General features: G+C 43.1%; 1 protein-coding gene across 1 annotated transcript; it reads right to left on the bottom strand.

Annotated features, from left to right (window-relative positions):
- Positions 1 to 1,423: 1,423 nt before the first annotated feature.
- Positions 1,424 to 12,606, bottom strand: MRPL23 (mitochondrial ribosomal protein L23). The gene is made up of 5 exons (XM_066320885.1): positions 12,536 to 12,606; positions 12,291 to 12,413; positions 11,543 to 11,625; positions 9,612 to 9,685; positions 1,424 to 1,766 (listed from the first exon to the last, which is right to left on the bottom strand). The coding sequence occupies exons 1-5, from the start codon at positions 12,559 to 12,561 to the stop codon at positions 1,602 to 1,604; spliced, it is 471 nt and encodes a 156-aa protein (XP_066176982.1). The 5' UTR covers positions 12,562 to 12,606; the 3' UTR covers positions 1,424 to 1,601.
- Positions 12,607 to 13,739: the final 1,133 nt, after the last annotated feature.

The raw sequence follows: 13,739 nt of genomic DNA on the forward strand, positions 1-13,739 counted from the left end.
GCCAAACTTATGAACTGTTTCAGTGAAGTCAGTACTTTTCCACATCTACTATTGTAACTCTGCTGGCAGACTGGGAGTAGCAAATCCTCCCTTATCTCCCTCCTCTCTAAGAGCATCTCTCTGTTTAAGTACCAGCTAACTTAGATCACACACGATCCCCCTTGGAAAGACGACAAAGAGGGGAGTGTAAAGCAACAAACCACAGAAGGAGGTAGACTGTCATGCACAAGGGAAGTAGCAGAGAGAAAGAGGTGACTAATGAACAGAAGGGGGTGCATAAAATCCTACTTGGACTGACTCTCTGGAGAACAGCTGTTTCCTTGTAAACATCTTGCTAGCTGTCCAAACAAGAAGTTTAGACATTGAACAACAAAGGAGAGCACCCGGGTACAAGCGTTGAAGGCATGGGCTCATTCACTACCCTGCCAATTGCTCCAAGTGGCAGAATTCAAAAGTCAGGGAAACATTAGCTATACATTTAACCCTGCATGTGCTGTGTTGTTGCAAACAGCCTGCAGAAACACTCTTCTTCATCGATGAAGTCTTTCCTAGCTCTCCTTTTCCCCCACTATTTCTGACACAACAGCAGAGCACATTACTTGACAAAGGAAAAGAGGAAATATCCTCATCAGAGCGAGGAGAAACAGCCACAGAGCAAAGAAATGAAAACACTGAACGTGGCAGCCCAGAAGGCCTAGAAAAGTTCTACCACGGCCCTGGCATCAGTAACTTGGAAGTAGAGGGACTTGCACCAGAAAAAGTAAAAGGAGTCTTTTTATTAGTCCTCAGCACAAAACTGGCAGAAGCATTTCTATGCCAATACAACTGTGTCCACACAGGACACTTGCCAGCACTACAAGGGAACTGTGGAGAGAGGAAGGAATACCAGCACAACCGTGCCTGTAAACATTCCTAAGGCAGGCTGGTCACAGAGGACAGCTACCTGCACAACAGCAAGCAGAGACATGCACCAACTTTGCTCCTTGAAGCTAAAGGGGATCAAACACATACGTGCCCAGTCACAAACCTGTCTTATAAACCCTGTCCCCAAAATGCCACACAACTGCTACAAGAATACACTAAGATCACATGTATTTTTCCAGGAAAGGAAGGGTCACTGCAAGGAAGGCAACAGGATAGTAGGACACAGTGACAATAAGGGAACACTACGTCCTGACCCTATAGTCCAGTTTTCTACACTTTCATGTCCCCCTCTGTCTAACCTACCTTGACTTTTACACATTCTAGTCAATACAAACTGCACATATCCTAGGAGATTAAATGCCCAGTTTCTACTCAAAACAACCCACAGCAGCATGAAAAAGGTAAGCACAATGACACCCTCACAGCCAGAAATGACAACAAGGAATTCCACATTGTAGAAATAGTCCACAAGTTCACAGAAAAGCCTGGTGCAGTCAGATTTATTTTACCTTTTTATTTCTTCAGGGCCATTTTGTTGTAGCCATGCACAAACAGCCAGAAAAAAGACACGCTAGCAAGGGCTGCTCAAGAATAAACATTCGGTCATTACAAGAAGAGTGCAAGTTGTGCTAATCAAAATCCCTCTGAGCCCTAAGGAAGGCAGCTGGCTTGTTGCATCAAAGTCCAAACCAGTCAGGGACTCCACCTCGTCTGGGGTCACCTTCCTGCTTCTGCTTCTCTTTCTCCATGTATTTATCCCTGAAGTCATCGAAAGAGCGAGTTTCTGCATCTTGTTCTTTCTCTGGAAATAGGTTGGGAAACTGAAAGGTTTGTCCTTGACCCTAAAGAGAAAACAAATGGTCAGAGAGACATTCCAGCTTTTCTGCGGTAGCTATGATCTTAGGGTGAAAGACCACCCTGAATCTTCAGCTAGTGCAGAATGGTACCTCGTGACCTCCCAAGATCTCTTTCCACCCGTGTCCCCAAGATACATGCAAGTCTCTTCTCCTCAAAAGCTAACTTTCAGCCTCTCCTCCTCTGTGTGCTACTTAAGATACTGACTTTTCTTTTTTTCTTTTTTTTTTTTTTTTTTTTTTACAGATGAATGATCAGGAGATGGACATCTCTTCAAATACTTCGAATCAGCTCAGAGATGTTGTGTGAGTCATACAGTAAAAGCAAGAAGAGCAAAATAAGTTATTTTGTTAAAGTAACACCACCAGGGAAATACACAGTGGAGCAGGCATTCATTACGTTAACACTCAGGATATGAGTAGTGGTTGTAGTTGTTTAGATCTCAGCTAAGGATAAGAGAGAGCAGTCCTAGCAGCTGTTATTGTAGGGTGTAATGTGGGAATACAGAATAACAGATATCAGAGGTCTCTTATCAACAGACATAAAGACTATGGTGTAAAACAATTACAGTGGGAACAATCTGTCTAATATATCACTAATGAGATTAAAGTGATTACATCTGCATCAGTCATTCTGCCTAACAGACAAGTCATTTTAGTGAAACATCATCATCAGATCTATGTCTCCCACTTGGAAAATAAACATTTCCTTGGTCTCTGTTTTTTATCTAACAGCAGGAAACCATTTTTCTGTCGAAATGTACTATCCCATTAACATTACCTACTTATTTTTAGTGGTATTTGCTCTGAGCACAACTTCATTAAACTGAACAATATCAGCCCTTCCATTCTGTATGAGACCTTGCATAATAAAACTTGTAACTGGTCACCCATAACCCTAAAATTACTCTCCAAAACACTTACAAACATTACCACACATTAACTTCTTTGGCAGCATTCTGCATACAGAAATCTCAAGAAAAGCATTTAACTGCCTCAGATGAAAACAGGTGGGTTTGGCTTTTTTTCAGATCAGCCACTCTTTAAATTTATGCAGTAAATATAACCAAACAAGAGGCTTGGTTATGAAATGATTCCACAAAGGACATGAAAGGAGCCTTCCCCAGCATACCTACTCTGCAATTTGGGATCAGAAATATGGCATAAATAAATCCAACAGAACCATCACCACGTCCCTGACCCAGCTGAATGTCTGCTATGTTTTATTTAATCCTATACGCTCAACCTGGCAAATAACAGGTGTGAAAAAATTTAAACCTCATATGCTCTGGAAAGAAAAAAGCATTACTTATCCCAGATGAGATTATCCAGACTGGAATCTACAAAATACGAACTCTACCGAGCAATGCTCCAGTTGTTTTTGTAGTGCATACTTCTTGGGGGTTTCCTAAGAGCCTGACCATACTACAAAAACAACAAGGGAGCTGCTGTGTACATTGCCTTTTCCTTGATTCTAGCCTGGATAAGCTCAACTGTAACATATCAAGGTTTTCCTTTCCATTGGTGTACACTCTGGGATTTCAGCTCTTTTGTACCTTTAAATTACCAACAGGTATCCTCATAAGAGCTGTCCTTTGACAGCCAAAGCACAGTTCCATTTCATGGCACAGAAACTAGCCTTACCAGGGTCCTTGAGCAAGCCCAAAGCAGCAGCCTACTGAACCTCTTCCTGTAGTACAATCAACAAGCAGCGCCCTTGAGGCCAAGCACTGCCCAGGATTTTAGCACACTGAAGTATTTGGAAAGGATTTGCTAATATTACAAAAAATTGCTGTGTTTTAACTGCACTGTGGGTGGGTCACTCAGCCCTGCGGTACCTACAGAACAGACAGGGCCCATACTAAAGAACTGTCTGCCCTGGAGAGGAAGCCATTTTAGTTAAACAAGTCAGAAAACAACTCAGGCTAACATGGTAGGCACACCACCTCCACCGAAAATCTGAGAACTATTTATATTGGTAACAGTGTAGTAAGGGACTGCTCTAGTCATGCAGCACTTTTCCTTCTGGTATGCTTCCAGGACCAATGCATTTCCTTTATTGGAGAATGAAGGAAAGCTGTCCCTAAAGCATACTAACAACATCCACAGTAATTCACTAAGCATTGCAAAACAGTCATTATTTTAAAAAGAGGGAGGAAAACAAAAACGATACGCACAGAGACTGTAGCAAAACCAGACAAACCTTTAAGCTGTTTATCGAAGTGCTCACAGTTCCCATTTCAAGGCTGATGGAAGTCAAATATTGAGCCGAAAATGTCAATCTGTATCTGAAGTCTTTTAATAAATCAAAATCAGCACAGACAAGTTGGCTCTTTCCAGCTCTTGTTTTGTGAAGAAATTCTGATTTTGGCTGGCAGCCAAACACGATTTGAAACAGCCAAGACATTACACCCTGAGAACTGAAGGTTGATAAATCTTAAGTAACAATACTCTGCAGTAATACTGCACTGTAAGGCTCTGGAGTGATGAAAGCTGTATGAAAAATAGCTGTTGTGCATGCTCAGTAGCTAGTTTTCAGAAGAAGCCTGTATCTTGGGTATTTCAAAATTTCAAAAATACCAAAAGGCATCAACTTACATAAAGGGTTGTGAGTCTGTCCAGGCATATTTACACATAGTGCATCTTCCACATAATGCCAGAGGCTACTGAGGTTCAAGCTCATATGCCACCTCCTTAAAAAAAAGCCTACCAGAGGAACACAGAGATTGCCACTCCTTTACACAGTGCTGCTTTTTCTTAAACTTTTTCTTTGCAAAAGTTTTTCCTTCTATACAGCAACCATCTGACAACCATATGATAAATGCATCCTCAGAATTAAATCCTCACTGGAATAAAGTACACAATTTTTACCAAGTTCATCAGGGTTTATCTGGTTTACAAACTGCTAAAACATGAAGTGCTGGCATACTCAACCAGCAAGAAAGATTCTGGCTTACTTGAAAGTAAGCCTTGCATTTGTTCACAGTTTTACCTTTTGCAAGCTATTTATCCATTTAATTGCTGAACTACTGCAATTCTCATAAGCTGAAGTAACTTCTAAAAAGGCTAGAACTTGCTTCTGCTTTAGAACTTCTGCCAGATAATTACCTTAGTCAGAAGCACGGAGAAAGGGGGAGAAGATAACACCACCTTTCTACTCAACATAGCCGTGCTAGAAGAAAATCCTGTAAAAAAGACAGACATGGGAAAAAAGTAATTTTGCTCAGATAATCCGGTCTGTCATGGAACTGGGTGGTGCACTGACAGCAAAAGATCTGTTTCACCCATGTGAAATGATCCCTTGATACTCTGGAATTTATCAGGGTAAGCTCTACCACCATGTGTTCACCTCACTCCCAAGCGAAGCCTTACAATACTAATTTAAAAAAAAAAAAAAGCCCCAAACAAAGCAAGTCAAAGAGTTGGTACTGGACACCTAAAAAAATAAAGGCAATATGATGATTTTACACACTGTTGTTCTCAGTTTGGGGTCTTCCCAGAAACCTTCCTTTTTTCTGCAAGTTCTAAGGTTATGCACACGTGAGATGTGTGGTCCAGCGTTCAGGTAACAGATACAGAACCCATTAAACTTCTACTCCTGCACAACTCTAATCCTCAAGTCAGCATTACCCAAAAGTAAAGTGAATTGTATACAGGAGGTGTTATGAGGGTTCATTTGTTAAATGCTAATAACATTCTTCAGAAAGAAGCATCAAACATTTATTTTCCATTTAGATTTCAAGCCTTTGTCCTGAGAAAGGGTGAACACACACCTTGTTCTTGGAGTCTGTCTAAGGAGTTATCACAGGAGTGGTCCAAATTGCCTCCATTCATTTTAATGAGAGGTTAAGTGACCTTAATTAGGCCCATGAAGTCAAGCGCTGGCCTTTCCACTGCTGAGCCTCACGTCAGAAAACTGCTGGAAGGATTATCCAGCACAAACTCACTTATACTTCTCTGACCTTTGAGTCCCCTGAAAAGTTTAGAAATGGAAGATCAGCACAGATATTACTGTACAGCAATGATGCAGCAAACACCAATCATGTAAACAACTGTGAGATCTTCTGGTTATTTGGATAATTGAAGCACTTTACTACTGTCCTTCAGAATTAACGGAAAAGTGATGTTTATCATATCATTAACTACAAAAATGTTGGACTCCCAAAAGCACGGGATTCAGTCCAGCAGTAGCAGCAAATGCAGCTAAGTTTAATAATCCAGTGCATTTGAACAATTCTCCTACTACTGCAGTGGTAACATCTGATGCTAAAACATATGGCAAAACAGCACAGAAAGCAACTTCAAAAATCCACTCTGGAACAACACTGCATAAGGATCATCCAACTTTCCCCTGAATTCAAAAGAAAACTGCTGTCACATCTGATGTGCAAATAGGTTAATTACTGTGAATTTACAGGACGCTCTAAACGGGGGTTGAGGAGAAAGCATTTGCAAAAATGTTCCCACCGGTGCCATCATTCAAGCAGCTAAATAGGTGTTAGTCCTAACACTGACAAGGTCAGACTCCTTTTTACAGCCATCTCCACTAGATTCCTCAAAACAGATTTAATTAAAAATAGGTCTGGATTCCAGAGGCTTGTCTACAGTTGTGCTCCCACGGGTACTAACACCTGTTAAGCTAAACCAGTGAGAACACTGAAGGAGGAGAAGGAGGGGATGTTGTTGTTTTTTTTTAATTTCCCTGATGTTAATGCAACTGCAAAGCTTCCCACTGGTTTTCTTTTCTTCTTTTTTTTTTTCTTTTCATTATAAAAATTATAGTTCTATTGGAGTAAGGAGAAAGGCTGCTGCAATACATTTATTTTATCTAGTTTGCAAAGATATGAAAGTTGGGTTTAATTTAAAAAACAGAACTGTGTAGAAAAACAGCATTTGATATACAGGGCCATAAGTCTCTAACTTAAACCTTTCTCACCACATTCCAAAAGGGGAAAAAAGGCAAGCAGGCTCTGGAATGGCAAGATATTGTTGATCCACAGCCTTCTATGATTTGAGGTATTTTTTTAGTGTGAAAATATTATGCTTGGACAGATCACGTATTTGTCCAGTTACCGCCTGAGAATAAAGTAAACAGCTCCGAATCTCCAAGAAATAGTATTGGGAAAAGAAAGGACAACAATTCTTACATGTGGAACAGCTGGGGCACTAGTCTGACACCAAAGGGCATGTTGACTATGACTTCATACACCTTCCACCTTTGAGACGCTTGCAGTAAGTCAATGGATGTGTGTGTTGCACTGGGACACATAAGGGGATGCTTTATGAAGCAGGAAAAAATAACTGCTCATGAGAATAAATTCAATTTCATTCAGGAAAACTGCATCACAGCTGCAAAGTCACACTGGAAAGAGCAATACTTCCACCTAGTGGGCAACACAAAGATCAACTCAAAACCTTCCAAAAACATACCCATATTTTTCTGGTCTCATGCAGTTTTAACTTGAAACTGGATTAATGAGAGAAAACGCAGCTGGTAAAAATGGTGGGAAAGCCCAGCTATTCTGACTCATGGCAGATACGAACTAATTCTCACGAAAATAAGGATTTTACAGTGGTTACCAAAGACCTTCCTAAATTAGGCAGATATTAACAATGGACTGCTTGGGGCCTGTAGTGGCCTGATCACTCCATGAATGAGAATGAAGACAAACCCTTAAGATTCAGAAATGACACTGGGTTTCTGGCTTCACCCACTGTTCAAGCTGGTGTGAACACAGAGCTGGGAGTTCATTGTCTCAGACATCAGAGCTAGTGATGAAAAGCAACAGACAAAAGTAAAAAGAGAAAGGGAGAAGAATAAAGAAACCTAAATGTTAATGGAATTAACAGACCACAACAACAATAGGAAAAAAAAAAGACCAAAGACACCAGGAATGAGGTGAGGAAAAAACACAGAGACCAAGCTTCACTGGCAAGAGTTTAGCAAACAGTCAGGATTTCCTCCCTTGACATGAAAAACACCCCAAAAACTGGTCCCCAGACCCATTCATGGAAGAGATGGAAAACATGGCATTCCTTAAGAGCTTATTATGGTAACTAGAGTCTAAGGCAATAAGGGATTCTTGCTGTCCCATGTAGTAAGAGACCAGAGCCACAGTGCAAACAGGATTCAGTGCCTTGCCCAGAAGACAAAATGGGGGCTGGAGGAACAACCAAAACTCTTTTGCACCTGCCTCCATACCAAGCTAGTTCAGGTGAATCTCTACACCTGGGCTGACCAAGCCTTAAGGTTATGGCAGCTATTCTAGGTTGGGAGGCTGAATGTAAAATAAATGCACAAAGGCACCGCCTTAAACATCTTGCTCCAACAGAGCAGCAACATTCTGCTTCCTACTCCTTCCCCCTGATTATCTATGGGTTGCAGACTACCTCCTTCTCACCACAGCAGACACAGGACACAAGACTGCATTACACTGAAATAAAATTTGAGAACTGACTCCAGTTCACTAGAGACACGTGTCTACTTCAGTCCTGGGAAACCAGTTTCTAAAAGCAAGGAAGTCACTAGCAGGAGGCTGTGGCAATGCAAAGTGCCTGCAACTACCTACTAAAAGGAACAACACTCAGAGAAAGCAACTTGTGAGATACAACATCATCAATCCAAGCATTCGCCTCCTAACTGTACAGTCCTGCTCTCCAGCAAACAAAAACCTAGCACAGACATAGGGTCTGGAGGGAGAATCCAGGAGGGAGAATCTGCTCACCAAAGCAGAGACTCTTCCTTGAAAAAGGAATGTGCGTTTTAGCCATTGTAATGTAAAATTCTCACATAGATGAAGTTGCCTTTAACTGCAGCAGAGTAAATCAGTTACTCCTCACCTAAATACAACTCTGTTACTTTTTAGTAATATTGCACTTTATACTGTGCTTTTAAATTAGGTTAGGGCTGTCTGGAAAAGCACTCACTTTTCTTTCTACTCCCCTTCCCAGAAGGAGCTTAGAAAAAAACTTCTGAACATATTTAAACTTTGAAATATTAAAAATCACATTTCCCATTGCCTGTGCCTTTTTAGTTTGACCCCAAGTCTATATGAAGTCTTAGTCAGTCTTTAAGATCACAAAGTGTTCCCCAACACTGAATCCTTGTCCCAAGGCAGAGTAACAGTGATGCTGTGCTGCCAACTGCAATTTTGAGATTATGGTTTTACAGCCTTAAATACCATCCCTTTAATGTCATTTTGGTATGTGAAGGGGTTTTCTGTCACTGGTTGCACTTCTTTTTTGCATAAAGACAGGTAAGCCCAAGTTTAAACTATAACATGGTCCTGTTATGAAAGAAATTTACAAGAACATGAAGCTCCTTTTCCACTGGGCAACCAATGTATGTTTCAGAGCCTGGTTCAACCACAAAGCATGCTTGTTTAGACATGACTAAAGGCTCTCCAAGGAATAAGCCTTAGTCTTCTCTGAAATTCAAAGACCTTTAATAAGAAGTTCCTTATCCTCACAATATATTCTTTCACTTACTGGACATTTCAGCAATCAACCACACAAGTCGTGAACCTTCCAGCACACAGACTACAGGGTCAGCATGAAACTCTCTGGCAAAGCAGCACCCTATGACATCAGTCCACAACCTACAGACAGACCTCAAACCAACACGGGACTTAAAAAATAACCATTTGTTTGAATTTGATCTTTAAACCAAGTAATTTAAATCTCTTCACTTTCTGGAATGTATTAAAGAAAATGTCACTATTAGAGGATGGGCAGAAATATTCTGCCAACCAGGACAACTCACTGGCCATTACTTTCAGCTTGGCTGGTGAACAGTGCCTTCCTCTCTCCTCACAAGCACCCATGCTAACTCACCAGCTGGACATAGGCGACCTTGTAATCTGGCTTCTTCACTCTCTGATTCCTGTGATTCCTCTTGTTGTTGGCACCTGCAGAAATGAAGAGAATCCCGCCTTTTACCTCCCAGGACTTCTGAGTTCTCCAAAGCAAGGCCAAGCTGAAGGAGGGGCTTGGATATCTCTGATTTATTGTTAAGAGGAATACTCTTCCTTCACTTCCAGCACAGCACCACAAGTATTAAAGTGTACTGAAACTGGTGGACACTGCTCTCCTTGTTTACAAGCAGGGAACCAAGGCATCATCAGCCTGCTGCCACTGTGCCTTCACACACCAAGTCTGCAAAGAAGCAAGGAGGAAAAGTCTCCCAAGTAGAGGCCAGGGATGATAAACTGCCCTCCCAACACACACAGCTTCAGGAAGACAGGGAGAAAATGACCACTAAACAGCCTTAAACTTGACAATTTTTACTGTTCAGCTGATGAGCTGGATCTACTGTTTATACACCGGGATATAATATTCCACATCCAAACAAACTAAAGCACCTCAACCTTCTCCAATCATGCTGGTCACAGCTGCAGTGGGAAGTACAACTTACCCCCTTCATGTCAGGCAGACATAAAGCTCTCAGGTTATCAGGCATTCAAACCCTCTTTTATCCCTGACTCTATACTATCACCTAAACTTAGCAGTGAGGGACAAAATGGTTATAAGCATGACTGTGTCTCAGTGCTGTTTGGAACTACATGTGTTTGGTATTTATGACTTAATTTTTAATTTTCCTTTTCACATAAGCATATTACAGATGATACTTCGTTTTTTTCTTCCGTTGTAAGTTAAGAGTTTTACAACCTTATTTTGAAGCTTTTTCTTTTGTCCTCCATTTTTCACTACTACAGGTCTTTTCTCTTATTCCTTTTAAAATCATCCTTAATCTTACCATTATAAACAGACAATTCCTTTCATAGAGTCACTACATGAAAAATTAAAAACCCAGCCATCAAAGATATCCTAACCAACAAGCCACTCTCCACTCCATAATTACACTGCCTGGTAATCAAAAATGTAAATTAACATTAAAAAAAAAAAAATTCCTGACTGCATCCAAACTGCAGTCAGAGAAGCTCCAAGGAAGGAAACTTTCATATGTAAAGGTGACACTATCCAAGTTTATCTTATTTCAGTTAGAGATGAGTCCCTTTGCCTTCAAATCAGAGTTCAGCATAAATTAAACTAGGATTAAACTAGGAACCTTTTCTCTTGGGTTGTTCTCTATTGGTTTTTGGTGGGCATTTGGGTGATTTTGTTGTTGTTGTTGTCATTTCTAGAGGCTGGACAGGAGATAAACACTACAAGTGGAAACATTCAAGTCTGTAGCAGAAATCTAGTAATAACAGGTGACAAAAACCTCAAAGATTTTTCACGATGTTTTTCTGCCATTATCTACTAGTTCAACAGAGTATTCTTCTTTGCTGTACAAACTTTGCTTTTTGTTAGACTGTAACATCTCCTGTGTGCGCATGCAAGCTAATCTCAGCTCATTTTATAAATGACTGCTACAGGTGAATTTAAGTTTAATTGCTACTTGTATTAAAAAACATGCAGCAGTTCCTTCTGAAGGCAGATACCCACTGGTCTTCAAGGAGAAACAGTACCAATTACAAAACCACACACTAAATAACTGTCAGGATGATTAGCCTTTTTTAATTCAGATTTTTCTTTTTAGAGTGAAACTTACATCATCATCTAATCACAGCATTCAAATATGGTATCATTCATTTGAAGGGATGAATAAACAACTATGCTAACAGACATCACCAGCTAAGCACCTGGAACCACTGCAACCAAAGCCTGCTGAAATCTAATGGACTTTTTAAAAGATAAAAAGTCTACTCTGGCTGCACAGGGGATGCTGTATTCATCCTTTTGCCTCGCTCAACTGCACTTACCATACTGTATCCTGGTCCTCACAGCAGCTACTGGCACATTGTATATTCTTTCAAGGTAATTCTTGATATCCACTTTTGTCATTCTAGGCAATGAAAAGACATTTTGGGGAAAGAACAAAGAAACGAACAAACGAAAGAAAGAAAAGTATAAATACTTAGACAAAATAAACTATAGACTGATTGATACTGCGGAATAAATATGTCGTCTTCTTATTTTGACCAAGACAGATTTACGACATGAAAGTGTAAACTCAACCTAGACCACACACTGCTACAGCGATTTATGATCCATAAACTGTAACAATTGTCAAATACTTTATCCGCTGTAGTCTCAACATTCAAAATGCCAGGCATATTCTGTGTTCAGCAGGCTCTCTCACTGCACAACCTGAGCCGCCTTTCTTTATTCTGAGCAGGAGCTGCTGATGTTACCAGAACCTGTCACAGTCTTATGGGCTCTAATGCGTGCCAGCAAACTGGCCAGGCTGAAAGAGTCCTGACAAGTAACTGGCTACCACGTTGCTTACTCTGGATCATATTCATAAGCACTTCCTTCTTCCCGATCCCGTCCCTGAGAAGGCTGAGCCTCACTAACACTCGGGGAGAGGAGCCACGCAAAGCTCGTCATTAAACCAGTGCCCTCGGCGCCCTCTGCAAGCTGTGCCTGGTGCAGGAGCCCTTTGTGCGCCCCGGCACTGGGGCCTCCCAGCCCTCAGCCCACAGGGCCCGCTGCCGTGCCCGCACTCACTCCATGGAGACGCGGAACTGCACGGTGTCCTCGGGCTGGGGCACGCCGGGCCGCACCGCCAGCATGAAGAAGTTGGGACGGAAGATCCGCAGCTGCGGGCCGCCCCTCTGGAACAGCGGGTACCTGCGGGGACACGCCGCCGCTCACTGACACGCCAGCCCTCCACCCCGCTGCCCCCCCGGCCCCCCACCGCCCATCCCGCCCGCCCCACGCCACCGCCGCCCGCCCCGCTCCGCTCCGCTCACACGGCCCTCCTGGCGCCCGCCGCCATGGCCCGGCCCCGCGGAAGCGGCGGCGGCAGAGCGGCTCCGGCGGGGCGGCGGCGCCCCCTGCTGGCGCGGAGGAGCGCGGCGGGGCCTCAGCGCCGCGGAGGGGCCGTGCCGCGCCCGAGTGTCCTCGGTGTAAAAACGACACGGAGGCGCCAGAGAGGGTCCCAGCGGAAGGTCACAGAGACAAGGAGGGGTCTGGAGCATCTCTCTTAATAGGAGAGACTGCGGGAGCTGGGCCTGTTTAGTCTGGAGAAGACTCGCAGGGGATGTCATTATTGCGTACAAATATCTCAAAGCGGGTGCCAAGTGGAGGGTGCCAGACTCTTTTCGGTGCTGCCCAGCGACAGGACAAGGAGCAGTGGCCGCAAACTGAAACACAAGAAGTTCCACCTCAATACGAGGAAGAACATCTTTACAGCGAGAGTGGCAGAGCACTGGAAGAGGGTGGCCAAAGGAGAATGTGGAATCTCACTCCCTGGGGATACTGAAACTCACCTGGGCACATTCCTGTGTCACCTGCCCTGGGTGACACTGCCTTAGCGGGGGGCTGGACTGACCAATCTCTAGAGGTCCCTTTCAACCACAACAATTCTGTGATGGTGTGAAAATCTTGCCGCTGCGGGATGCTGCAGTGCTGTCTGCCTTTGCTGGGGTCCTGTCCTGACTCTCCTCCTGTCCTCCTCGCACTGGTGAGACCCCAGCGCAAGAGGCACGGGGCTGTAGGATCAGGTCCAGAGAAGGCCACATGGATGCTGGAAGGGCTGGGACACCTCCCTTGTGAGGACAGGCAGAGAGCTGGGGTTGTGCAGCCAGGAGAAGGGAAGGCTCCATGGGGACCTGATTGTGACCTTTCAGTCTGTAAGGGAGCTTATATGAAAGACACAGACTTTGTACCAAGGTATGTTGTGACAGGACAAGGGGAAACTGTTTTAAACTGAGAGAAGGCAGGTTTAGATTAGATGTTGGGATGAATTTCTTTACTGGGAAGGTGGTAAGACCCCAGAACAGGTTGCCCAGAGAAGCTGTGAATGCCCCATCCCTGGTAGTGTTCAACTCCAGGTTGGATGGGGTTATGAGGAACCTCATCTGATGAGAAGTGTTCCTACCCATGGCAGGGGAGTTGTAACTCTTCACATCTAAACCACTCATGACTCCATGACACCTGAGCATATGCCAACAG

The sequence above is a fragment of the Sylvia atricapilla genome, chromosome 6 (assembly GCF_009819655.1).
Source record: "Sylvia atricapilla isolate bSylAtr1 chromosome 6, bSylAtr1.pri, whole genome shotgun sequence".
Classification (NCBI taxonomy): Eukaryota; Metazoa; Chordata; class Aves; order Passeriformes; family Sylviidae; genus Sylvia; species Sylvia atricapilla.